Source organism: Mytilus trossulus, chromosome 5, assembly GCF_036588685.1.
Source record: "Mytilus trossulus isolate FHL-02 chromosome 5, PNRI_Mtr1.1.1.hap1, whole genome shotgun sequence".
In the NCBI taxonomy this organism is placed as follows: Eukaryota; Metazoa; Mollusca; class Bivalvia; order Mytilida; family Mytilidae; genus Mytilus; species Mytilus trossulus.
In genome coordinates, this window is record NC_086377.1 from 84627099 (window position 1) to 84653310 (window position 26212).

Below are 26212 nucleotides of genomic sequence, written 5' to 3' on the forward strand. Positions count from 1 at the left end.
ATACAAATTTATTTTGACCAGTTCCTTTTCGGAAGCCATAGAATCCCAAAATGAAACTTATTTGGGAAATTTAGTTTTTGTCTGAGGCATTTATACGGTATAGGTAGACTTGTTACATGTCCCATCCTAATTTTCTTTCTCTTCTTTTTTTCTTCTTCAATTTTACCCCTTTAACAATTTAATTGTGATAACACATGCATAGGAACCTTTCTCCAAAGCCAATCAGTATACTGGCAGTTTTCAGTAAACATATACTAAATAAATTAGTAAGACAAAAAGAAATAAAAGAAAGGGAATTGTAGCAAGTCTATATGTTATACGTAACTTTTAACAGGTATTTTTAATAAACCATTATCTAACATATTTCACCAATTTACATATGATACACCAGTATGTCATGTCTTATCGAAAGAATGCGAGAAGTGCGTTTAAATCAAAGACGAGGCTATCATGTGTTAAGACATATATGTATACCGAGAATATACACCTTGTCAATCAAGGGACTTTGAAAGTTCAAAAGCCTCTTTCAATAATGGGTTCAACAATAAAATTTTCAACTGGAAGGTAATCATACCTCATATCTGCAATGGGCATTAAGAAACCCAAAAATAATCGGGAGTAATTGTAGGTGCTTCTGGAGGATTACCTGCTCAAAATACACAACTGGTTATGTTGCCTCTATAAACAAAGTTGTTATTTCACAAGGAGACAGATATAAAGGCTTGGTAAATGACTCTAACTGTATGATGTCAACAATTAACTTTACCATCGGTGATGGTGATGATGATGTTTGATGTATGAAGAGATTGATGTATGATGAGATGATTCGGTAAACTTCGAGGTTTCTTTTAGCGGAAAATTACCCAATCCATAATTGGTAATGCCAAGCAAACAAATTTAAACAGTTAAAGTCATATTATCATTAAGGCAATATTTAAAACTGATTGAAATAAGAAAATTAAGAAGTATGATCAATTTACCACAAATTTATTCCACACCAGGGCAATTTAAACTTTTCTTGATAATCCTTTGCATCATATTCACAACTTAATATGTTTATTGTACTTTAAGTATTTAATAAATTGCTTCGCAGAACGCAGCTGGATAAGACCGCAGATTTTTTGTTGATTTTTTGCAATACACTATGCTTTTGCAATAGAAGGTTGCTTCTTACAAAAAAACTATTAAACCAAGAGTTCAAAATGGTGAAGTTGAAATCATCCCTTCGTAAATTTTACGGACGCCATTATGAGTTGGTTGACCGTTATGGAATAACCGTTTCATAAAGGATATCGGATATGTTCCTTACGTCGTAACTACAATCCCCTTCCCTATCATGAATGTGACCTACCGAATTAGACTATTTACCGGATTTGTTATCACATAAACAACACGACGGTAGCCTCATGTGGAGCAGGATCTGCTTATCCTTCCGGGGCACCTGAGATCACCCGTAATTTTTTGATGGGGTTCGTGTTGTTTATTCTTTAGTTTTCTATGTTGTGTCATGTGTGCTGTTGTTTGTTTGTCTTTTTCATTCTTAGCCATGGCGTTGTCAGTTTGTTTTAGATTTATGAGTTTGACTGTTCCTTTGGTATCTTTCGTCCCTCTTTTTTGACCCCAAACCGAAAAAGAAAAGAAAATGTATCCCCCACTTTTTTTGCAAAAAAATATATATATATGAAGAAATTTTCTTTTTAATTTCTGAAATCTGATATGAGAAAATAAGTTCTTTACACATAATTTAAAAGCAGTGTAAGAGAGGTAATCAAACATGTTTTGATTATCTCAATATATTTGGATTACCTTCCTTACACTAGTTTCAAATTGTCTTAATTGGCCATTAACCAAGAAAACCTTGTTTCCCCCTCTTTTTGCCTTTAATTCCTAAACGTTTTGAACTATAACACATCCCCTCCACCCACCTTTCTAAACAAACCATAACCATCCCTTTGTAGTATGGCAACTTGTGGTATAATTTCAGAGAGATTTATACACTTAAGGACTGGAAACTACAAAAATGTTTATCTGGACTCCCTTTTATGGTCCCTAATTTCTAAACAGTTGAGAACATGACCCCCAAATCAATCTCAAACTTTCTTTAGTGGTTATAAACCTTGTGATAAAGTTTAATTGGTTTTTATTTACTTATACAAAAGTTATTATCTTGAAACTATCTGGCTTTAGCGACGCCGACGACGACGTGATAGCAATATACGACAATTATTATTTGTTTTTGCAGTCGTATTAAATCATATAGATTTCATATCATTAAACTCTAAATAAATATCTTCAGATTACTCGGGACTGCAATTAAGATACGTTATGACCCAGTATTTTTTCAAGGAGAACCAAATATCTGTCAGGAGTATACTGTTCATTGCATTTTTAATTTTTTTTTTTTATTAATGTTGGTCAGTGATGTTACTCGAAATAGAATTTTGCTTAAACAGTTACGATTTTCAATCTTATTTTAAAAAAGCATGGCACACCAATGTTTGGTGCAAAATAACTAGTTTGTAAATTTAAGTCATTTTTAGTATATAATTCGGACTATGCTATACTTAAAAGTCAAACTAGTTCCAACAATTTTCCCATTTTTACCCCGTGAGGGGTCCATGTACAGGAGAAAAAATCCCCACAGAAACAAGATCCATCGTCAAAAAACTTTCCAGAAAACGAAATTATTCAGACATGAAATTTTCAACCTCTTACATCATGTACATTGATCCTAACATGGGATACGGAAATAAAATTGTTAGCAAAAATAATAGAAATCCCCAGACATTAGACACGCTTGTTTGTCAGAAGAATTAGAACGCCAATAACAAAAACGAGAACAATGCACAGTAAAACAATACCAGTAGTTCTCCTTTAATATAATTATATTACAATTATATATTGACATATCGGTTTTTTTTGTGCTTCTGTAACAAAAAAATTGTGTGGATCTTCAATAAAATAAAAGAAGTGCTCAGTAACAAATAACATTCCTCTTTTATGTGATGTTGCTATCATCTGGACCTTAACACAAATTTGAATCTTTTTTCAATGTCCATTTTTATCAAAGAAGTGCGATCTAAAAGATATCATTCTTCTATGACTTGTAGTTAATTAGATTTTGTATCTTAACCAGAATTAATTTAGGTTAAGATGACTTTTTTTTTCATGGACAATCGTTACAATCCAATAATAGTAAATCATTCTTTTTTACTCAGTTTGTTTCAATCTTTACCTAAATGCAAAACTCATGATTTTTTATTAGTTGTTAGTGGCTTTGAACTAACTGCCAGTAACTGCGAGTACTCTTAGATCAGTACTTAGTGTCATTTGTTGTTGGGATATACAAGTAACCGGCCACGTCCACTCTGTTTTTGTTAGATGTATTTATATTTATATCCAACTGATAAGTTAAGCCTTTTTTAACGGATTTTCAAAGTTTGTTCTAATGTTGTTCTGTAACACCACTGTCACATGTTAGACGGAGGGTTTGGATCCCGCTAACATGTTAAACCCGCCACATTCTGTATATATGTGTCTGTCCCAAGCCAGGAGCCTGTATTTCAGTGGTTGTCGTTTGTTAATGTGTTACATGTTAGTTTTTCGTTTGTTTGTTTGTACATTAATCATGTCGTTAGTTTTCTCTTTTGGAATGTTTTACGTTTATCATTTCGGGGCCTTCTATGGCATAGCTGACTATGCGGTATTGGCTTTGCTCATTCTTCAAGGCCGTACTGTGGCCTATAGTTGTTAATTTCTGTGTCATTTGGTCCCTTGTGGAAAGTTGTTTCATTGACAAGCATACCACTTTTTTGTCATATATTAACCGTGCAGACTGACGAACAAACGTAGTAAACGTTTTATTCATCCCCAACAAACTCAGTTTTCATGAGAGATGATAACTATATATGAAAATGTTAAACTGGGTCTTGAAAGAGTAAATTTTCCTTATGAAAGTTTATATTTCTATATAAAACTGCTGGTCATATTTAGAAGACAAACTGCTTGGCGTGCTAAAAGCTTGTAAAAAAATTGGAATAATTGATGTTAAGTTATGTTAAAAACCTACAATGAAATGCTTTAAACTGCATTTTCCATATCTGTTAGATACTTATTAATGTAAAAATGCCAAATTCTGAAAATCGATGTCAATAATGACTTTTTCATGACATATATAAGCTAGCGTAATATGGCATTATTTGTTATAGAAAGCTGACTATTTTATTTAAAAGGTAATTAAGCTTTTTTAAAACCCAGTACTGACTATAAAGTGGCACTTTGCCTAAGTTCTTCAGTAGAAAATAAACCCGAGTCATATATCATACAAATTTTCCTTGAGCTCAATATTTTATTAACTAAAATTTTCATTATTTAACTTACATTATGCCATGCGTATTTCTTAAGATGAATATAACTAGTTCATTTATTCACCTCTTAGTTTCATATTTTCTTCAGAATGAACTTCTAATAAATTAATAAAATTATATCTGTCCAATTGCAGACAATAGCAGGCGTTATTTTTCTTCTGATATAGTTTTCAATCGAATTGCCTTGATAACATGACTTCAACAACTGTTTCAATTTGTTTTCGGGGCACTATCAATTCTGACTGTTTTTGGTAATTTCCGCTAAAGAAACCCGAAGTTTACCGAATCATCTCATCATACATCAAACATCATCATCACCATCACCGATCATCACCTTCATCAACAAAAAACGTACAATGTTGTGATCACTTCATATAATGTTGTGAGCACTTCATATAATGTTGTGAGCACTTCATATAATGTCGTGGACACTTCATTTAATGTTGTGACCACTGCATATAATGTTTGAATCACAGCGTATAATGTTGTGAGCACTTCATATAATGTTGTGGGCACTTCATATGATGTTGTGAGCACTTCATATAATGTCGTGGACACTTCATATAATGTTGTGACTACTGCATATAATGTTTGGATCACGGCGTATAATGTTTGGATCACGGCGTATAATGTTGTGAGCACTTCATATGATGTTGTGAGCACTGCATTTAATGTTGTGAGCACTGCATATAATGCTGATCATTAACATAAGGAAGCCATGGCGGTCCATAGATACATGTAGTATTCGAACTATGATATGTATTTAAAAAAGAAATAAAACAATTTTGTATATACATTAGTTTGACTTTTTATCTAAAATAGTAACACATCTTGTAATAGGCCTTCTGTTAAAACTGCAGTAGATAAATAGACCCCTTTTAGAAGATAATTGTATTACTGAAGGCAAAACTGGACTTTCTTATCGCTCTACCATTTAATAGAATTATCCCCAATGCTCTTCAACTTTGTACTTGTTTGGCTTTATAAATATTTTGATATGAGCGTCACTGATGAGTCTTATGTAGACAAAACGTGCGTCTGTCGTACCAAAATTATAATCTTGGTACCTTTGATAACTAAAGGCCACATATTATATTCCGTTTTTTGGGTTTTTTTTTTTTTTTATTTCTGATTGCATAATTAAACTTTTATTTGTAAGAAAAGAAGTTTAGATATAGTATAAATATTCAAATCTTTCCAAAACCATTTAATTGATATATTAATCTTAAAAGTCATTACTGTTATTTTGAAAAGCAATAGTATAACAATGCATACCAATGATACTTTATTTAAAAAAGAAATACAGTTTAAAGGAAGCATACACATAATAAAAAATAATTTTGTACGCACTCATAATACGAATTTTTACAAAATATTATTGAGTAATACAACATATTATTAAAAAGGTGACATGACATACATAATGCATAATACAATATACAAAATACGAACAGAGAAAGATATTATATGTTACTCAGGTCTCAGACAGGGAAGATACTGTGACATTCCCGGTTTAGAGTTTATATCCCCCGAGACGAAGGCGAAGGGGATATAAGCCTTAAGCCGGAAATGACACAGTATATACCCTGTCTGAGACCTGAATTACACATATATGACGGATTATCCCTGACCTGTTATTTTCCAGTGTAGGTATTTGTTGAACATTCACAATGCAACATATTCATTACATGTTTATTGTGTTTTTTAATATTTTGAGTAATCCATTTATATGCACCTTTTATATCTTGTTAAATTTTTTCCCGTTAAAAATACTTTCAATAAAGTTTTTAGATATCATATGTTGTGTTTGTATGTGTGTGTGGCTTTGTTTTTTTACAACACATATATTGAAAAACCCAACCTTATAAGTTTGGCATACGTGATGTGATAATTTATTATAATTAGTTATCAAAGGTACCAGGATTATAATTTAGTACGTCATACGCGCGTTTCGTCTACATTAGACTCATCAGTGACGCTCATATCAAAATATTTATAAAGCCAAACACGTACAAAGTTGAAGAGCAGTGAGGATCCAAAATTCCAAAAAGTTGTGCCAAATAACACATTTAACATTAAATTTAAGTATTAAAAGTGTAAATTAAGTGATTTTGTATTAAAAATGTACTATTGACTGACGCACGTCATTATTTTGCTCTCTGTGAGGCTCTGACATTCCTTAGTGTTCTGTACAGCTTTTGACTATGTTACATAGTAACCGTTGTTATGATAACGTTTTTGAGGTTCAAATTAGGGATACAAATGTCGTATATACCCTAGCAGTTTTCTAAATATATACTGACAATTCTGTGTTGTTATCCAATCACAAACCTCGACACATTTGTAATCCGTAATATACTTTAATAAATATGTTAGAACAAATATACTACACAATGTAATTAAGCTTTTCTGCTTATTTTGAAAATGTACCTACATTATTTATGTCACTAATATTTCTGACAGTTTGTTTCTATACTTGAATTATGAGCTGATATATGATATATTTACAAATATATAGTGTGTATGTATATATAGTTTATAGGTCTATCTAAATAAAATTGCAATCATGTATACTATCTATATATATATATACAAACAACATTTACTTTATTTTTTAATGACTGGCTATACATTGGACTTTCTTATTTTTATTGAAACTTTTTTACTCTTATTTTCTTATTCATCTGTAATAGTGGAAGAAATCAAATTTGTTATCAATACACTCAAGTGAACATGGTGTATTTATTGACTTTTGAGAAACTGTTTCAATTAACAAAACGAGAAAAGATATTATCTGATGACACAATTGATGATACTATCTGCACTACATTTGTAACATAATTGATGTGGATAATACTAATGATGAAACAATTACAAAACAGAAAAAAGATAAACAGTTAAAAGTAAAAGTAATAATAATAGGTATACAGAATCTATAATAATAGGTATACAGAATCAATAATAACAGGTATACAGAATCAATAATAATAGGTATACAGAATCAGCAATCATAGGTATACAGAATCAATAATAATAGGTATACAGAATCAATAATAATAGGTATACAGAATCAATAATAATAGGTATACAGAATCAATAATAATAGGTATACAGAATCAATAATAATAGGTATACAGAATCAACAATAATCGGTATACAGAATCAACAATAATAGGTATACAGAATCATCAATAATAGGTATACAGAATCGATACACAAATTGCATTAACTGAGAATATAATCAGATACAGTGTGCTTTTGACCTTAAGCGATAAAATCTGAATCGGTTAATACCACAAACGACCCCGTTTATATAGTGTCTGGTCAATAACACATTGTGTAAAGTATTTATCTTCGACTATCTTCACATAGTTAAATTTAGACGTTGTTATAAAGACCTAAATGAAGCATTGACGTAATCTTTGGTTTCTGATGGACATCTCCAGCTTACAATTAAGAATCTAATTATACAAAAAATTCAAAATGCCTCCTATAGCAATTGTATGTCATAGATCCTTGATTTCACAACTTTCGACACAAAGCTTTCTTTCAATGATAAAACATATTGATGATTTAACTTTATGATCAACAACTATGTTTTAACTTGAAATACTAGTTATAATATATCAAACACATTCTGCATTTGTCTGCGCTTGTCCTAAGTCAGTAACCTATTGTTCGATGGATGTGGTTTGTTGGTTTGGTTCATATGTGTTTCTCTGTTATAAGTCCTTAGTCGTCCTGTATCATTGGTTTTACACTATAATTTATAGTTTGCTGATTGGTGTGCACCGAGGCTTCGTACTTTGACCTATAGTTAACTTTTATTACATTGGGACTCCAATGGACAGTGTTCAAACCACATCTTCTTATTTATATATTGTTTACCATTGACTTTTTTGTCAATTAAATTAGTAAATTATAGTTAAGAGTAGTTCATTACATTTTTCTAATATGCGAAGTTTTCACATATTCAATATTTATCCTATTGACCGTAAATGGTGAATACAAAAATAAATTAACAAATATCGTTCAAAGCATCAGATACCATACTATCGAAAACTGCATGCATCTTTTCTATCAATCCTGAAAAGTTAAAAAAAAAATTCCGTCAAAAAATCATTTGCAAAACGTGTTTGCAACCGATACTAAGATAATATAATGTACCTAATTAGAGCAATATATCTTTATTCGTTTACCTTAACATGAAGAATAACTTAGTTGTGTTATCCAGATGATTTGTTCATTTGTTTTGATTAGGAGGTATTGTAATGGACACTTTCTTCATTGCCTAATATATTATACAAAAGTCACAAAAATAACAAGCACATTGTGCAAACAAATGGTTAGGTGTTCTAAATTCGTGGTTGATATATTTGGTTTTGCATACTTGCATTCCTATTTTTCTTTTCTGTATAAAAGCAAGTATTTTTCTAATAGTTTTAGAAAAGTCTTATATCATCTGACGAGACTTGTTAATTGGAAGTTGCAGTTTATCTACCTTTATTAACAAGGAAATGTAAACAGTATAAACTTTTGTATTCACGTTTTCCGATCGTAATCGTCAATAGTCGAGAACAAAGGAGAACGTTTTTCTGTTGGCTTCAAAGCATTGGTTTTACTGTTTAGTGTAGTCATTTTTTACTGTTGTACTCTTTTCCATCGATTTCTATTTGGGAGTGGTGTTATCTGTCTTTCTAGATTTAGGATTTATTCCTGTACTTCAAACATGAAAAAGATATCACTTAAATTACCTGCTTTCATTCGTTCTTTTATCTCTTCAAAACTCCTTGTCTCTAATTCCATTTTCCTGATTTCGTCTAATCGTTTTACATAGGATTCACCTGCTGGATTGTTACGCTGGTCAAATCTAGTTAGCATATCATGAACTATAGTGATTAGTGTTTGGTATCGTGTGTCGTCTAATGCAAAGACAGAAGAATGCTGCATTTCATTTCTGATCACACGTATCCGTTGAATGTCGTCACCAATAGTATCTTCAATGGTAGAAATCTCGTCAACCGTTTCTATTTTCCTAAAGCCTTTACTTGGAAAGTTTATTTTTAAAGCACAATATTTCCTACACATTTCTGTTATGTCCAACTTATCACGATCAAGTATTTCTCCAGTCTTTGTATCTATGTATAAGCGATCGTATAAAACGCCTGATAATACCTCTAGAACTATCATTGACATTCTGACGTAATTCTGTTGATCACAACTTATTCTACGGGAAGCCTAAAATATCAATGAAATATGTAATGGTACAAACTTATGCTATATAATTGCCATCTATTAACAGGTAGGTGGACTTAACATGCTTAAACAGGAGGCACTTAAAAAAATGACAGGTGTGGGCGTGAAGCCTGTAGGCTGGCTGTTAATTATCTGTAAGTTCATTTCTGATTTCAAACATTTAAATAGATATAACTCAACTTTTACTTTCGCTTTTCGTGATATTTTTCGTGTCATGTTGTTTTTCAACCCGGAACAGAAATATGAATCGATGAAGACCCTAGGGTAATTTGTATTTTTTTCGCAAATTGTATATTGATCTATGAAAAGCTATATTCATACATTTACAATGCAATCTTTATTTTATATGAAGGTCCCACAAAAAATGTAAAAAGTGTGTATGTTTTTTAGCTTCTCTCATGCGATACCTTTTTGGTCACTTTTTATGTGTTGTGTGTGAATATGAATTATAACCCTCAATAGTGAATGAACAGGTTGAACAAATCCTTCTGAACAAACAGAAAAAGAAGACACATAAGAGCCTCACAAGACCTTTTCGAGTTTATTAATGAAAACTCTGTCTCTGATCGAATACGGTTAGGTGAGCTTTAAATTATAAGTTATAGTGTGGATTACGCAAATGTTTGAAGTTGGTCGCGTTTTGTGTACATTTCCTGTTAAACAAAGTTTTGTTGTTTTCCTCTGACAGTTGATGTGTTTACCTCAGTTTTAGTTTGGAACACGGATCTGTTTTCTCTCAATAGATCTATGACTTTCGAACAGCGGTATATATAAAATTTAGTCCTGGTATCTATGATGAGTTTATTTACAACCACTGCCGGTAGAGATTTATTTCCCCGAGGGTATCACAAGCCCAGTAGTCAGCACTTTCTGTGCTGACATGAATTATCATTGATATTGTTACATTTATAAATTAACTGTTTAAAAAATTTTGATTTTTTTGAAATACTTAGGCTTTTCTACCTCAGGCATAGATTACCTTAGCTGTATTTGGCAACACTTTTAGTAATTTGGGATCTCAATGCTCTTCAACTTCATACTTTATTTGGCTTTTTAAAACTTTTTTGGATTCGAGCTTCACTGATGAGTCTTTTGTAGACGAAACGTGCGTCTTCCGTATATATAAAATTTAGTCCTGGTATCTATGATGAGTTTATATACTACTGTTGCCTTTATTTGACACATTTAAAAAAAAAACTTAGTCATATTTGACACAACTTTTTGGAATTTTGGATTCTTAATGGTTTTCAACTTTGTACAGTCGCGCATATTAATTGCGAATGGACCCAATACTTTTATCTTTATCACAACCAATCCACACTGATACTGACATTAGCAACGAGTACACATCAAAGGAATAAATATACAAATTACCAATAATTGGATTTCATCATGTCACAAATATATGCCCACTAAATGAAAATAATCTAAAGCAAATAGAAACATTACCTTTGATTTCTCACCAGACCAATAGTCTTTATATTTATGAACTGTCGCATGTTCTTCGCAATAATAATTTTCCCCATCATTTACTTGATCAAATTCAAGGAATCCTGTGTCAAAGGAGAAACTGGTGGTCTCACACTTCCATTTTTTCTCGAAAGATACCGTTTTCAACTTGTATCGTGTGTTGACAATTCTGTTGATTTCTCTTTCGACAACTTTTAAAACAGCTTGGTTAACCTTTGTATCTACTTCATCCCATTGCCATACTTGCAGCTGAATCATATGGCTACTCTTTGCTAATACAAATTTTGCACAGCCAGTTCTGCCAATATTAAATACACAACAATCCTTGAAGAGACCTATCTCGCCCTTTACCACTGCTAGAGGATATTCTCGTAGACAAGAGACAATCAGATTGCTGATTAGATACGGCGGTAAAAAACTAAAGACAAAACACAAACATGTCGATTTGCTAGCATTTGGAACGTTAAACAATACATCAATATCCTTAATTTTTAATGTTTGAAGCATGCATGGAACGTAAAAGCTATGCTCCCTTTGTACATTTCCACTTTCCGTCAGTAGCAATGGATAGATGATAATGTCAAACTTTTCGATTACTTCCAGTATATGCTCTTTATGAATCCTCATGTCTGCTGATTGTTTCTTGAATATTTCTTCCAATAGCTTAGGATCCATCTTTCCTGTTTGTTTGAAGTTGTCCCATTGTAAGTGTGGTAATTCCAGTTGAAACTGCTGGGCTGTAACAATGCATGTAAAGGCATTTGCTAACCATTGGGGATCAAGTATGATGTATGACGGAATGTCTTCAAAAAATATCACGTTACCAATTTCATGTTGATACCTGAGAAAGAGATGAAGCTCCTTGTCATCAGTTATGGGAAGTGGTATTTTCTCACCTAGTTCTTTTACTCTTTCAAAAGAAATTATTTGTTTTCCGATCGTAAGTTCAGAGTTGATGGCTTTTTCCATCTGAATAAATTTAACAGGGTATTCTCGATTCCAATTTGCGCTACTCTTTGCTGTGGCAAATATATTATTTCTCAATTTTCCAAAAGCATCTTCTTCATCCTCTGTGTTGGATATCAGGTGAATTGATCTCAGGTGACGCTTGGAATCTTTAAATATTTTATCAGTGTAGGATTCGAGACGTTTTCTGCATTGTTCTTCGTCCTTTCGCAAAAACAAAAACAGTGATATTGTATTATTTCATTATCATTTAACTAAAACAGTCTTAGATACATGATTTCTTATGATGTTTTTGGCTGTCAGTAACTATTACTATTCTCATATCTGTACTTTTCTGTGATGTTTTTCTAGAGCGGATGTATAAGGACTCTGGTTTTCGTAAAATGTTATCATATAAGTTAGACGTTTTAATTTTCCTATGAAAACTGTGTTCTGTATATTGTTGGGTTTTTTAATGATAGTTTTTATTTTCTATATTCATAAAGAATCGAACACTGGGGCAAAAAAATTGTTACTATTTAAGAACGGAAGTTGACAAAATTAAGAATGAGTGATAAAACACTACTTATTGAAATTAGCAGACACCAACACATGCAAAGAGAAAAAAGTGTCTATAGTAATTGTAAAAATCAAATTGATGGTGAACATAAATCCTTTCTGTCCAGTGACTTGAATAATCATAATTTTGACAAATAAGGAAATGTTGATAAACCTGTCAATACCAAAGGAAACTAAAATCGTGACATCCGTAGAAAATGTCTTTTGAGTTAGACAATGTTATACTAGAGACTTAAACTACTAATACAAAGTTGATATAATTTTTTTTTCATATTAAATGTCAAATTATTTGCAATATTATTGATTTGTTAAACACTAGTTTTCTTTACTATGTGTCAATTTATAGACAATAGAAACTTTCGAGTTTAAATGAAATATTTGGATCACAGTTCTCTAAAGATTTTTAAAGGTAATATCGAGTTATTGAAACGTCTCCGGACGCTACTACATAACAGAAGACTATTCATTCAAATATAGACTATGACTTATCGACGTTTAGATATGGTTCCTAAAGTCACTTGATTTAAATATATGTATGAATATTGTTTATATTCGCAATTCACCCTTCGAAAAGTTTTTTAAAAATAAATAAAAGAGTAGGTTATATGCCCCTTTTCTTGGACTAAAAATTTAAGTTCTATCAAAGCGTTTTGTGTTCGTATTAGTTGAAAAAAGCAGCCAGCAATGTGGTGGTGGTAAGTAAATACTGCACGGAAGTCGTTAAGAATGAAATTTTGCCTTCAACTTCATTCAAGGCCGTACGCTCCAAATAGAGTCATATACTAAATAACTATGTCACTACCACCGCACAGCTTAAGGCCTCCTCGAGACATTTGAAGGTTCCCACTATGTATTGGTTACCTAAACTACAAAAAAAAACGGTAAACTATCGTTTCATTTCGGCCTCTTGTAAGTGATCTACTACTAATCTTTCTGTGCTTTTAACGAGTTCCTTAACTATTATCAAAGAACATTTCATTAATTTTTGTAATATCATATGAAAACAGTGGAATTGACCATTTTAGAGTGTAAAAGATTCTTCAGATTTTTAGATAAATTACGTGCTTTTGGTGGTCCTGTTGATTTGGTTGCCAGTTTTGACTTTTTCACTCTCTATACTACACTTCCACACAATCTTATCAAACAAAAGTTTTCACCCCTAATTCCTAAATTGTTGGGATCTTAACTCCCAAAATCAATCCTTATAAAAAAGAAGATGTGGTATTATTGCCAATTAGACAACTATCCACAAAAGAATAAAATGACAACTATAGGTAACCGTACGACCTTCAACAATGAACAAGGCCCATACCTTACCTTACTTTTGTGTTCATAAACCTTGTGTTTAAATTTCATTGATTTCTATTTACTTATACCAAAGTTATCGTGCGAAAACCAAGAATAATGCTTGTTTAGGCTCTTTGGCCCCTAATTCCTTAACAGTTGGAACCCAAACTCCCAAAATCAATCCCAACCTTCCTTATGTGGTCATAAACCTTGTGTCAAAATTTCATAGATTTCTATTTAAACTAAAGTTATAGTGCGAAAACCAAGAAAATGCTTATTTGGGCCCTTTTTGGCCCCTTATTCTTAAACTGTTGGGACCAAAACTTCCATAATCAATCCCAACCTTCCCTTTGTTGTCATAAACCTTGTGTTTAAATTTCATAGATTTCTATTCACTTAAACTAAAGTTATAGTGCGAAAACCAAAAGTCTTCGGACGACAACGACGGAAACGTGATACCAATATACGACCAAAAAAATTTCAATTGTTGCGGTCGTATTAAAACGACTATCAGCATTGACGAGCATGAATGTCAGGACAGAAAAAGATATACATTGTTACCAATATGACAAAGGTACATATTCGTACAGTAAAATGAAATAGATATTATACAATCTAGAATGAAACAATTTCCCTAGTTTCTATTTAAACTGAGCTCTAACGTAACATTGAATCAGCGATTCGTAAACAGCCCGTTATATGTGTAAGACGTCGTGGCAATCCTGATCTAATCGTATCTTATAGATCCGATACATTGGTGAAGTATTCACAATGTCCATAGTCTAAACTTAACTAGAATACCGTTGGTATACAAACAAAAGTTAACATTAATACCTAAATATTTTCAAAGGGCCAAATTCAGTCGTCAAGTTTTTATAAACAGAGACTAAATTTACATGGCTACTCCATTGTTACTATGATATAAATACCTGAAATTTGTCCTTGTGTGTACCAATTGCAATAACTGGTGGATCTAGAAGGTTTTGAGCTCCTTCGAGCAATACAGCTTCAGTTTTGTCGTTTATGCTTCCATAACAATGTATTGTATCCATCCAGAAATTGAATGTGCCTGTGATTAAAGACAAATTAATAATAAATATTTCTGTGGATGACCGCACTTAAAATGTGTCTTAAGAATACAATTACTTCCTTCAATAAAAAAATATATAATGATTTATCCTGTAGACCGTTATAATATTGCAGGTAAAACATATAACTATTTAAATCAGTGTTTAAAAAGAGACAAAAGTTGTTCACGGGCGAATCAACATTCATCAGTCAGAAAGAAAGCAATAACGATCGGGCAGATAAAACAAAACAAAAATAGACAAAAGTATGCACAACAATATATAGAACACAATCAAGAGAAAAATATGAACCTTGCATAAATCAGGGTTAAATCGAGGTGCTCAAGAAGGGAACGCGGATCCTTTATCACATTCAGTACCCGTCGTGTTGTACAAATTCGGCGATAAGTCTCACTTGTAGGTCAGAGTAAACGTAATTAGAACGATATTGTGGTAACTACAAATGGAACATGCCTATGGTAATCTGTGGTAATCAAGCCAATCTAATGATGGAGTCCATATGTTTTCCATGTACAGAAAGCAAAATGCTATACATCAATAAAACACATTGCGAGGCGCAGCTTGATACGAGCAGAGAGGTCGAACCCTAAACAGTTTGGGCGAAAATCGACACTTCATTCAAGCAAGCTTGATACAGATCTGAATTTAGATTCTGATAAATAATTTGACACATATATCATGTATATATATAGCTTTCTAAAAATGATTTTTTACAAAATTATAAACGAACCTACCATGAAGTTCTGCATAGTTAGATTCAGCATATAAAAAAACACCATTGAATTCAAATTTTGTTAAAATCAAACTAAATTTAATTTGGACCCATAGGTCCTCAATGTGGATCAATTTAAACATGGGGCCAAAAATCCCCAATCTAAAAATACGGTTACATTCAGCATAATCATTGATAATCAAGAACCCACCGTGTTCTAGCCTTTGAATTAAATCCCATTAATTAAATATGGTCAAGAAATGGACAATTGATACATTTGTATTAGAAAAGTTTTGTTTTTGTTCTGTTTTTCATAACAGTTCAGACCATTGACCCAACAATCAATCCCAACCTTCATTTGTTTATATGAAACCTTGTGGTAACATTTCATCAAGATCCAATCACTAATATGTAAGCTATTGTTTGGAAATAAAATGTCTTCGGACAAGGCAAGATATTTGTGGTCGTATAACAAAGGATGTTTGTATGAGATAAAAAGGAAATCAACATTTGTGGTGAGATCTTTTTAAGCAAGATATAAAATAGGTTAGCTACAAGTATATTACACAATTTTACGTGTAAAAGAGAGGGGAAAGATATCAAAGGAACATTTATAATCATAAGACGAAAATAAACTGACAAAGACATGACAAAGAACGCCAAAGACTAAAACAACAATCAAAAATATCCAAAACACAACGTAGAGAACTTAAGACTGAGCAACAGAAAACCCAACCAAAAGCCAGGGGTGATTTCATACACTCACGGTAGATTTTACTCTACACATGCACACGTCGTGCTGTTCGTGTATTCCAAACATGGTGATAAGTATAATCCGGTAGGAAAAAAGGATTGTAGTTACAACTTTTGGAACATATCTGTCATCATCTTTAAAACAGATATGCAATGACGTTAAACCAACTATTGATGGCGTCTGTAAAGTTTTAGAAGGGATAATTTCAACTGCACCTCTTTGACACTTGGCTTGATAGCTTTTTTGTGAGCAGCAATCTCCTTAAAAGGACATCATAATAGGAAATACAAGTCCTAGAATATTGTATCACTTTGGAGATATATACTTCATGGGAAGACACTGCTAGAATGTTGCAACATAGAATATGAAAGAACAATTGGGAAGCTGAAGTCATCTCTTTTGTCACGAACTTTTGTTTTCATCCGATCCTCATCGTCAATTTCTAGATGCAAGTCAAGATAGTAAATGGCTATATTAAATGAAACACGGAAAGTAGTGTCGTTAACGTTTAGAGCAAATAATAAAAATCATTTAACAAAAAAGCCACGTATTAAAATTTGCTGTCTTAAATGTTTAGTTTCATTGTTTTTATATGAACTGAACATCAAGAATAATTCGTATCTAGGTTTAATATAACTATATATTGACTTTACAAACCGTAGGATACTGTGTCATCTGTGTCATGTAAATTTGCTACGACAAGAAAAATTGCTTCTGAATTCAAAAACGTTTGATGTGTGTTGTAATACTCAATGTCACCCGCAAAATCCCACACTGTTAAATTTGCATAGCCGTCTTCGTCTTGTAAGTCTACAGCAGATTCCATTATACTTAACAGCTCATCTTTTGCCAGTTTAGACAACGGCGATTCTGTTATCTCCGGATAAGCAAACTGATTCATTTTGGCATGTTTGGGTTGAGGTTCTTCGTCATGTTCAATATTTTTGGTGATTGTGCCCTTATTATCATCTGTTGATATCTGATCTGATGAAAATATCTCCAATATGTCATGCTTTGGTTTTTCTTTATCTTGATGCAACTCTTTGACAATTGACTGCAACATTCTATTGTTGATACTTGTTTCTTTCACTAATCTTGTATCTACAAAAAAAATTAGTAAAAAGTGTTCATAGTATAGAAGAAATCTATGGAAGTTAAACCACGTCCACCCCTTTCTCAGAAACTAAACACATAAAACAATAATCTGTTAAGGCAACATTCATTATCAAGAAAAAAGTTAATTAACAAAAATACCGAACTCTGAGGAAAATTCAAAACGGAAATAATGAAATGACAGTAGACATAAAGTATTTGCTAAAGGATTAAATTGCCATATACAACACTCAATCCAGACATCCATCTGCTTAGATATTTTCATTTAGTTTGTTTGCGCTAATTGGATTGCACTCTTGAGAACAGTGTTTAATAAGACGTTGAAGATCATATAAACATGAAATGCAGGCACTAAAAATTTATTAAAAAAAAATCCTATAAATTACACAGCTTTTTCAATATAAAAGAGTACACTGCAAAACAGTATAATTATAAAAATAACATTTTTACATATAATAAAACGGATGCGAGGATAAGTTTACATAAGCATAGTCGTTTTTGCGAATAAAAATATTTTGCGCTAATTTAGTAGAGATCATTAGTCTGTATTCTAGTTTAAATTACATCCAACATGCCTATCTTTAATTCCATTAATTGAATATTGAATATTTATATTAGGTCTGCTACATATGGTTGATACTAGTTTCTAGCAAAAATGTCTTTCCAAGAATTGAAAAATAAAAAAAAAGAGTAAATACATAAAAACAGCATACACAGAACTTGAAAAAAACTTTAAAATTATGTTTACTATGTTTTAGTTTTTCTATGATAACTTTGCAATAAATAAAACATGCAAAACGAGTGTGAGTAAAAAATCGCATATTTACCTAACACTTTATTCCATTCCCAGTTACTTAGATTTATTCGACATCTCCGCCGATGAATTTCTATACCATTTGTGCTTTTTACGCTTTGTAACTCCTCCCCGAACAATCTTCGTACTAAGGAAGTCTTTCCAACAGATTTTTTTCCAACAATTATTAAATTTATATCCCGTCTTCTTTCTGAACCCGATTCAAGGGCGTTCAAATAAATGGCAATCGACTCATGATCCATCTTTTTTATTTGTTCTGGTATTTTGCTGTCTGAAATGTAAATAAATAAATGTTTATCCTAAAAAGTCTATAGTAAGAGGTCTTACTCGTCTACCGATTTATACATATTAGGTCTGAGACATACAGTTCATATTAGGGCCTTCTCAATCGATTGATGAATTTCGAACAGCGGTATCCTACTGTTGCCTTTATGATTATGGTGGCGTCACATGCCTTGTGACAGCAACTAGTAAGAATGATATTGACGTCACATGCATTGTGAGAGGAACTAGTAAGAATGATTATCCAAAATATATTCAGCACGTTGAGGAAAGAATAAATTAGATGAGAATGATTTTAAAGTTAATGTGATCATGGTGATATGTAATCAATCAATCTTCTTCAAAAGCCTACTTCTCTTTTCCCATCAATTTGTTGTTTTATTTCATAATTTTTCATTATAACATTATAAGCAGAAATCAAGGTTTCTGTATATTAGAAACAGGTAATTATAAATCATTTCAGCCGGTATCTGAATACTTAACATTAGATGATTACCTTCAACTACTTGTGCTGCAGGTTCCTGTAAATGGGTGTAAGCAGTTACTTCTGGGGATGTCTTCGACATGACAGTCTACAAAAAAAGAATATGCTATAAACTATCATGCCCCATGTGAAAACTTATCAAATAGTTTAATACATATACTTTAAAGGCCCATTTTTGTCAATGAGAATAATGATTTTTAGAAAAATTTCAAATTTGCCCATACTTTGCACATAATATTTGGAAAATGCATATAAGATCAAGAAATACATACGTCAGACACATTATTCTTTATATAGAAGTTGGGAATACATATTTTCAAGTTGTTCGTTTGACCAGGCTGATGATACAACCCACACTAACTGGCACTTGAGTTGTGTGATGGTGACTTCGGTCATAAATCCTAATACACAAATAATGGACGACAAACAATATTTTACTAATAATTTGTAATGTGATGTCCTTTTTCAAATTTTTTTTTTTTTTTTTCTCAGGTGCAGTCATTGCCAAGTTCGAAAACAGTAGTGTTATCAACCAAACTCATAATGGAGAAAATACATCATTTCTTAAAATATGTTTTATTTCTCCCATTGTTTAATTGCAAGAAAATAGCACATATTCAGGTTTTCAGGTTTTAGGCTTCAATCTGGCAATATGTGTTGAAATGCATGTAATGTGGCTACCTTTATTTGAAATGATCAGTTAAGAAAACAAGAGGCTCTAAAGGGACTGTGTCGCTCACCTTGGTCTATGTGCACATCAAACAAAAGACACTCTCCAACGTTGTAGACGAGATAAGACTTCACGAGAAAAATCTCTATTTTTGTTGATCTTGTAATACTGATTTTTTAGTCTGTTTAGTTTCACTCTATCTTCTTTAGTTTTTGCTCAAAACACAAAAGAAGGTAAAAAAAAATCCTCATTTAAGGTCAATCACTCCTATGAAGAGTGACAGTCTACTATAAACTGTAGATACAAAATTTGACTTTTAAATAGATCTTGCCTTGCTGATCATTTGTGTGATTTAAAGTGTTTATTTATCTATTATGATTTAAATCATATAAGGCATAACGGAAAAGAAATGTTTCTCTCTAAATATCATAGTTTTCATGATAATAGGCAAAAATGAAAAAAAATGGTAAAATTTGTCATTTATGGGCAATAACTCCTATAAGAATATGTCTAACAGTTTTGATGGATATGGACAATTTGTAGAGCTCATCATTCTGAACATTTTTGTTCCTTTCAGATTTTCTCTATTTATAACATTTCAAAAAATAATAGACAAAACTTGCATTTTACCCCTAAGTTCTATTTTTAACCATGTCGGACAATTTGGTTGGTAGGCGAGGTCATCGGACAGATTTTTTAAACTAGATATCCTAATGATTGTGGCCAATTTTGGTTAAATTTGGTCCAGTAGTTTCAGAGTAGAAGATTTTTGTAAAAGTTAACAATGACGGACGACGACAGAGGACGGATGCCAAGTGATGAGAAAAGCTCACTTGGCTTTTTAGACCAAGTGAGCTAAAAAATCAATAGTTTTCTGATTTTTGTGATTCACAGTTTCTTGCTTTAAAGGTGTCAGACCACCAATTCAAAATCCCTACCTATTCCAACAAATTTTTTTCAATTGTCCCAGCTTTCTTAATTTTTTACCTAAGCATAATTTCATAAAAAGCAGGTATATCCTAAAATGTACATGTATCACCTTTCTATCTGCCAATTTTTAATCCAGGTTAAATGTTTTCACTTGTAGTAAAATACCAACGGTCCGAAGGTAACTACTAAACATAGTCCCTGATTTTTTCTGGAAATCTTAAATAAATATAGTATGGAGCGCATTAATCCTAAATTTTTAATGCAAACTCATGAGCTAGTAAATTATGTCAAATAAAGGGCTGCGCTTTAGCGCATGATACGCCCGTTGCTCTTTTAACTTGTCTTTTATGCTTTAAATGAATTTATATGATCAACTAGAAATATATATATACAAATCAAAAGGGATGTTACATTAATATATTCACCAAAGTTTCATAAAGTCCCCCTTTTTTAAGTATAAAAATTCATTACTTAAGAAAACGTAAAATCTAAAAATTTATAAAAATGGAAAGGGAGCTTATGTCAATAGATATAAACAATTTATCAAAGTTGCATAAAATTTTGTGAAAGTGTTAGTTATTGTCCCAAAATTGGAAAACCTCCCCCTTTTTTAAGCATAAAAATTCATAACACGGAAATGTAAAATCTGAAATTTATAAAAATTGAAAGGGAGCTTACATCAATAGATATAAACAATTCACCAGTTTCATGGACATTGGTGAAAGCCTTTTTGAGTTATTGTCCGAAGTGTTGAAAATCCCCCTTTTTTATGAATAAAGCCCCATAAATCCAAAACTTATTATATTAAAATCTGAAATTTATAAAAATTGAAAGGGAGCTTACATATCAATAGATATAAACAATTCACCAAAGTTTCATGGACATTGGTGAAAGCCTTTTTGAGTTATTGTCCGAAGTGTTGAAAATCCCCCCTTTTTTATGAATAAAGCCCCATAAATCCAAAACTTAAAATCTGAAATTAAAAAAAAACAAAGGGAGCTTACGTCAATAGATATAAACAATTCACTTATGTTTCATGGAAATTGGTGAAAGTGTTTTTGAGTTATTGTCCGAAGTGTGGACGACGGATGGACAGACGGACAACATATACCATAATACATCCCGTCTACAAGACGGGCGTATAAAAATGGTTTAAATATATTTCTCTTTCACTATAACTTTCATTTTTGCAAATGTTTTGGTTAGTTTAAGTAAACAATGACATCAAAAGCACTATATATTTTTTAGGGAAGGACTATTTTAATATAGAACTTTACATTCTAAATTGGAGTGAGTTAATTGGTGGTCTGACATCTTTACCACCATGCCATATCTCACTAGAGTAAAATTTACCGCACACTGCTTATTTAATGATGATGTGATTTATTTGTTTTGTATGTAATTTAAAAAGGTTTAGTTTAGGTGTGACCAGGAACCGATGACATTTACCTGAGTCTTCATCATATGTAGTTGTCTCCCTTATTAGTATAATCAGTTTCAGAATGTTCATTGTTATTTCCCTTGTTTAAAACATGTACATGTATCACCTTTCTATCTGCCAATCCATGTTTAATGTTTTCACTTATATAGTATGGAGCGCATTAATCCTAAATTTTCAATGCGAACTCATGAGCAGGTAAATTATGTCTAACAAGAGTGTACACGCTGAAATGTCTCGCCTTCTTTACCAATCATTTATATTATGTTGATAGTTCTAAATATAAAGCTTTATTACAACTGTCACATAAACTTAACATTAACCTAGAAAACTAAACATCGACCAATGAACCACGAAAATGAGGTCAAGGTCAGATGAACCATGCCAGGCAGGCATGTACAGCAATCAATTCTTTCATACAACAAATATAATTCGCATATTGCTTTAGTTTATGAAAAACAGACCAAAACACAAAAACTTAACACTAAGCAATGAAACGTGAAATTAGGTCACTGTCAAATAAAACCTGTGCTACTGACATAAAGATCATAAAACATTAGAAAAAAAGACAAAAACTCAAAACCATGAAAATGAGGTCAAGGTCAGATGACACCTGCCAGCTAGACATGTACACCTTACAATCATTCCATACACCAAATAAAGTAGACCTATTGCATACAGTATAAAAAAACAGACAAAAAACACAAAAACTTAACTATAACCACTGAACCATGAAAATGAGGTCAAGGTCAGATGGCACCTGCCAGTTGGACATGTTCACCTTACAGTCCTTCCATACACCGAATATATTAGACCTATTGCTTATAGTATCTGAGATATGGACTTGACCAACAAAACTTAACCTTGTTCACTGATCCATGAAATGAGGTTGAGGTCAAGTGAAAACTGTCTGACGGGCATGAGAACCTTGCAAGGTACGCACATACCATATATAGTTATCCTATTACTTACAATAAGAGAGAAATTAACATTACAACAAGTCTTAACTTTTTTTCAAGTAGTCACTGAACCATGAAAATGAGGTCAAGGACATTGGACATGTGACTGACTGAAACTTCGTAACATGAGGCATCCATATACAAAGTATGAAGCATCCAGGTCTTCAACCTTCTAAAATATAATGCTTTAAAGAAGTCAAGCTGATGACACATACAAGGACATGATGTGATGTATATACCTAGAAGATAGCAAGCTGATGACACCAAAAAGATGTGATTTATATACCTAGGATATACCACGCTGATGACACATAAAAGGAGATGATGTGATGTATATACTAGGAGATACCAAGCTGATGACACATACATGATGTGGTGTATATACCTAGGAGATAGCAAGCTGATGACACAAAAAAGATGTGATGTGATGTTTATACCTAGGAGATACCAAACTGATGACACCTACAAGGACATGATCTGATGTATAAACCTAGGAGAAGACACATACAATAAGAGACATCCAACAGATGAGAACACAGATTTCAAACATTTGTCTTTCACATATGCCAACTATATTAGACAACAAGCTTTGAATTGTCAACTTACATTGTTAACTGACAACAAATACTACAATGACCTTAAAAACTACAGGCAACCGTTTTATTGTAATTTCTTTGTACCAAGTCTGTTTTGTCTCTTATAATCTGTGAATATCTTTTCAAGTTAGTAAGACAAGACTATTTACCTTAAGGAAGTCCATCACTTCTTCCTTTTTCCTTTTTTCCTCTTCATCATCAACGCTGTATATTTTTACCAGATCATAAGGAGTCTTACCCTGAAATACAATCAAATAATCTTTCATTAATTATACACATATATATCTTTTATTTCAAAAACTGTATAACATTATATAATAGGTTACTGTAGCATTAATTTCACCTATGCAATGCAGAATGTTGTCTTATTTATATATACTTGAAATAAAAACCAGTGAACCTAAACCAACAACAAATATGAAGTGTCATTATAAAGAGATCAATGAATAATATTTGAGATTTTGCTGTTAAAGAAATTATTGAATTATTGGTGTAGGGTGTGTTGGTGAAATGTGATAAGATCAGGGATGATTCCACTATATAGTTTAGGGCCGCTTAGCGGCCCTTAAATTGGTCAGCGGCCCCCGAAAAATTTATGTGAATATAAATTCCCAATTCAGGAAAATAAAATAAAAATTGGTATTGCCGGAAAAATTTCCGTCACTGATTACGGCAACTATAATTTTCATAGTTTGTTGTCAAAACGTAGTAAAATCCGGATAACATAAGAATGTTGACTACAATAGCATTTTATTACCAACGATTTAATTATGTCAACATGAGGTAAATAATTTACGCAGCTGGTTTCAATTGATTAAAATATTATGGCAGTATTAGATCTGGTATAAGTAGATCGCTCAGCAGGTTGATCAAAAACATGCTTTTTGACAAACAGGTGTCAAAGCAGACATCGACAAAGATTCAAATTTTTGTATAGCATTGATGAATAAATTTTAATGGGCGCCGATCTCGTAAAAGCAGATCGCCCGTTATGTTTTTGTTGGAAAAAATGTTGATGATAGACCATTCATGAAATCAATTCTCTGCTATCCGCCATTTTGTCTTCTTTCCCCCGATTAATGAAATGATATGTCTATAAACCACAAAGAAACAAAACTACAGTAACCGATGTAGTCGTAATCTTGTCAATCGTACGGTTGTTTTATCCGACTAACTAACTCGATACGGAAAATATTCTTTAAATTACCATGGTCTGTTGTTTTTAAACTTGATATTGGAATTAGGTGAAAAGTCAAAGTTGAAATCATAAATAAGTGTACCGTGAAAATTGTTTTCGAAAATCTAATTTGTTCATAATTCTTTAAAGTAATCAACTGTTTTCAAATAAATTTTGATCTTCCCTCTTCTGATCACCAGCATGGCTAAAGGTATTACTTCCAAAGGTATTGTGAGGGGTGTCAGGTGACACGTCCCGGTATTCAAGCGATTTCCTGTCTGGCTTGCAAGTTCACGCATCGTTTCACTTCTGCAGGTATTGATCAGTGCATGTACACGGCTGATAACTTTTAACTTCCCATTTTGAACTATCAGATGTATAATATACAACTCTGTCTTACTTGTCATTACCAAACTCATACGCTTGTTTATAAATTACGTTTCTGGTGTAAAGAATATTATTCATAAAAATATAAATAATACCCAAAAAATAAGATTTGATGAAATTAAAATCTATTTAAATATTTTTTCCAAGGGAGAATTTGGGAAAATGTAATATATGCTCATTGTCAAAAGTGAAGGACAGATTGAAACATACCAGAAACATTGATTTAAAAAAAAGTGTTGGTGGAGTATGATGAGATGGTAGTTGTGTCAGTAGTGTAAGATTGGTTTTAGGTGTGTACATGGAGTATGATGAGATGGTAGTTGTGTCAGTAGTGTAGGATTGGTGTTAAGTGTGTTGGTGGAGTATGATGAGATGGTAGTTGTGTCAGTAATGTAGGATTGGTGTAGGGTGTGTTGGTAGAGTATGATAAGATGGTAGTTGTGTCAGTAATGTAGGATTGGTGTAGGGTGTGTTGGTAGAGTATGATAAGATGGTAGTTGTGTCAGTAATGTAGGATTGGTGTTAGATGTGTTGGTGGAGTGTGATGAGATGGTAGTTGTGTCAGTAGTGTAGGATTGGTGTAAGGTGTGTTGGTGGAGTATGATGAGATGATAGTAGTGTTAGTAGTGTAAGATTGGTGTTAGGTGTGTTGATGGAGTATGATGAGATGGTTGTTGTGTCAGTAGTGTAGGATTGGTGTTAGTTGTGTTGGTGGAGTATGATGAGATGGTAGTGGTGTCAGTAATGTAGGATTGGTGTTAGGTGTGTTGATGGAGTATGATGAGATGATAGTTGTGTTAGTAGTGTAGGATTAGTGTTAGTTGTGTTGATGGAGTATGATGAGATGGTAGTGGTGTCAGTAATGTAGGATTGGTGTTAGGTTTGTTGGTAGAGTATGATGAGA

General features: G+C 32.3%; 1 protein-coding gene across 1 annotated transcript in view; it reads right to left on the minus strand.

The window, feature by feature from the left end:
* Positions 1 to 5625: 5625 nt before the first annotated feature.
* The window catches only part of LOC134718399 (uncharacterized), a 33631-nt gene continuing 13044 nt past the window's right edge, over positions 5626 to 26212 (minus strand). The window contains exons 6-13 of the mRNA XM_063580900.1: positions 23894 to 23983; positions 19164 to 19239; positions 18399 to 18656; positions 17116 to 17559; positions 14834 to 14973; positions 11073 to 12263; positions 9122 to 9605; positions 5626 to 8453 (exon numbers count right to left, since the gene is read on the minus strand). Of these exons, the coding sequence (XP_063436970.1) occupies positions 8386 to 8453; positions 9122 to 9605; positions 11073 to 12263; positions 14834 to 14973; positions 17116 to 17559; positions 18399 to 18656; positions 19164 to 19239; positions 23894 to 23983 (2751 nt within the window). The 3' untranslated portion in view covers positions 5626 to 8385. The remainder of the gene's footprint in view (positions 8454 to 9121; positions 9606 to 11072; positions 12264 to 14833; positions 14974 to 17115; positions 17560 to 18398; positions 18657 to 19163; positions 19240 to 23893; positions 23984 to 26212) is intronic.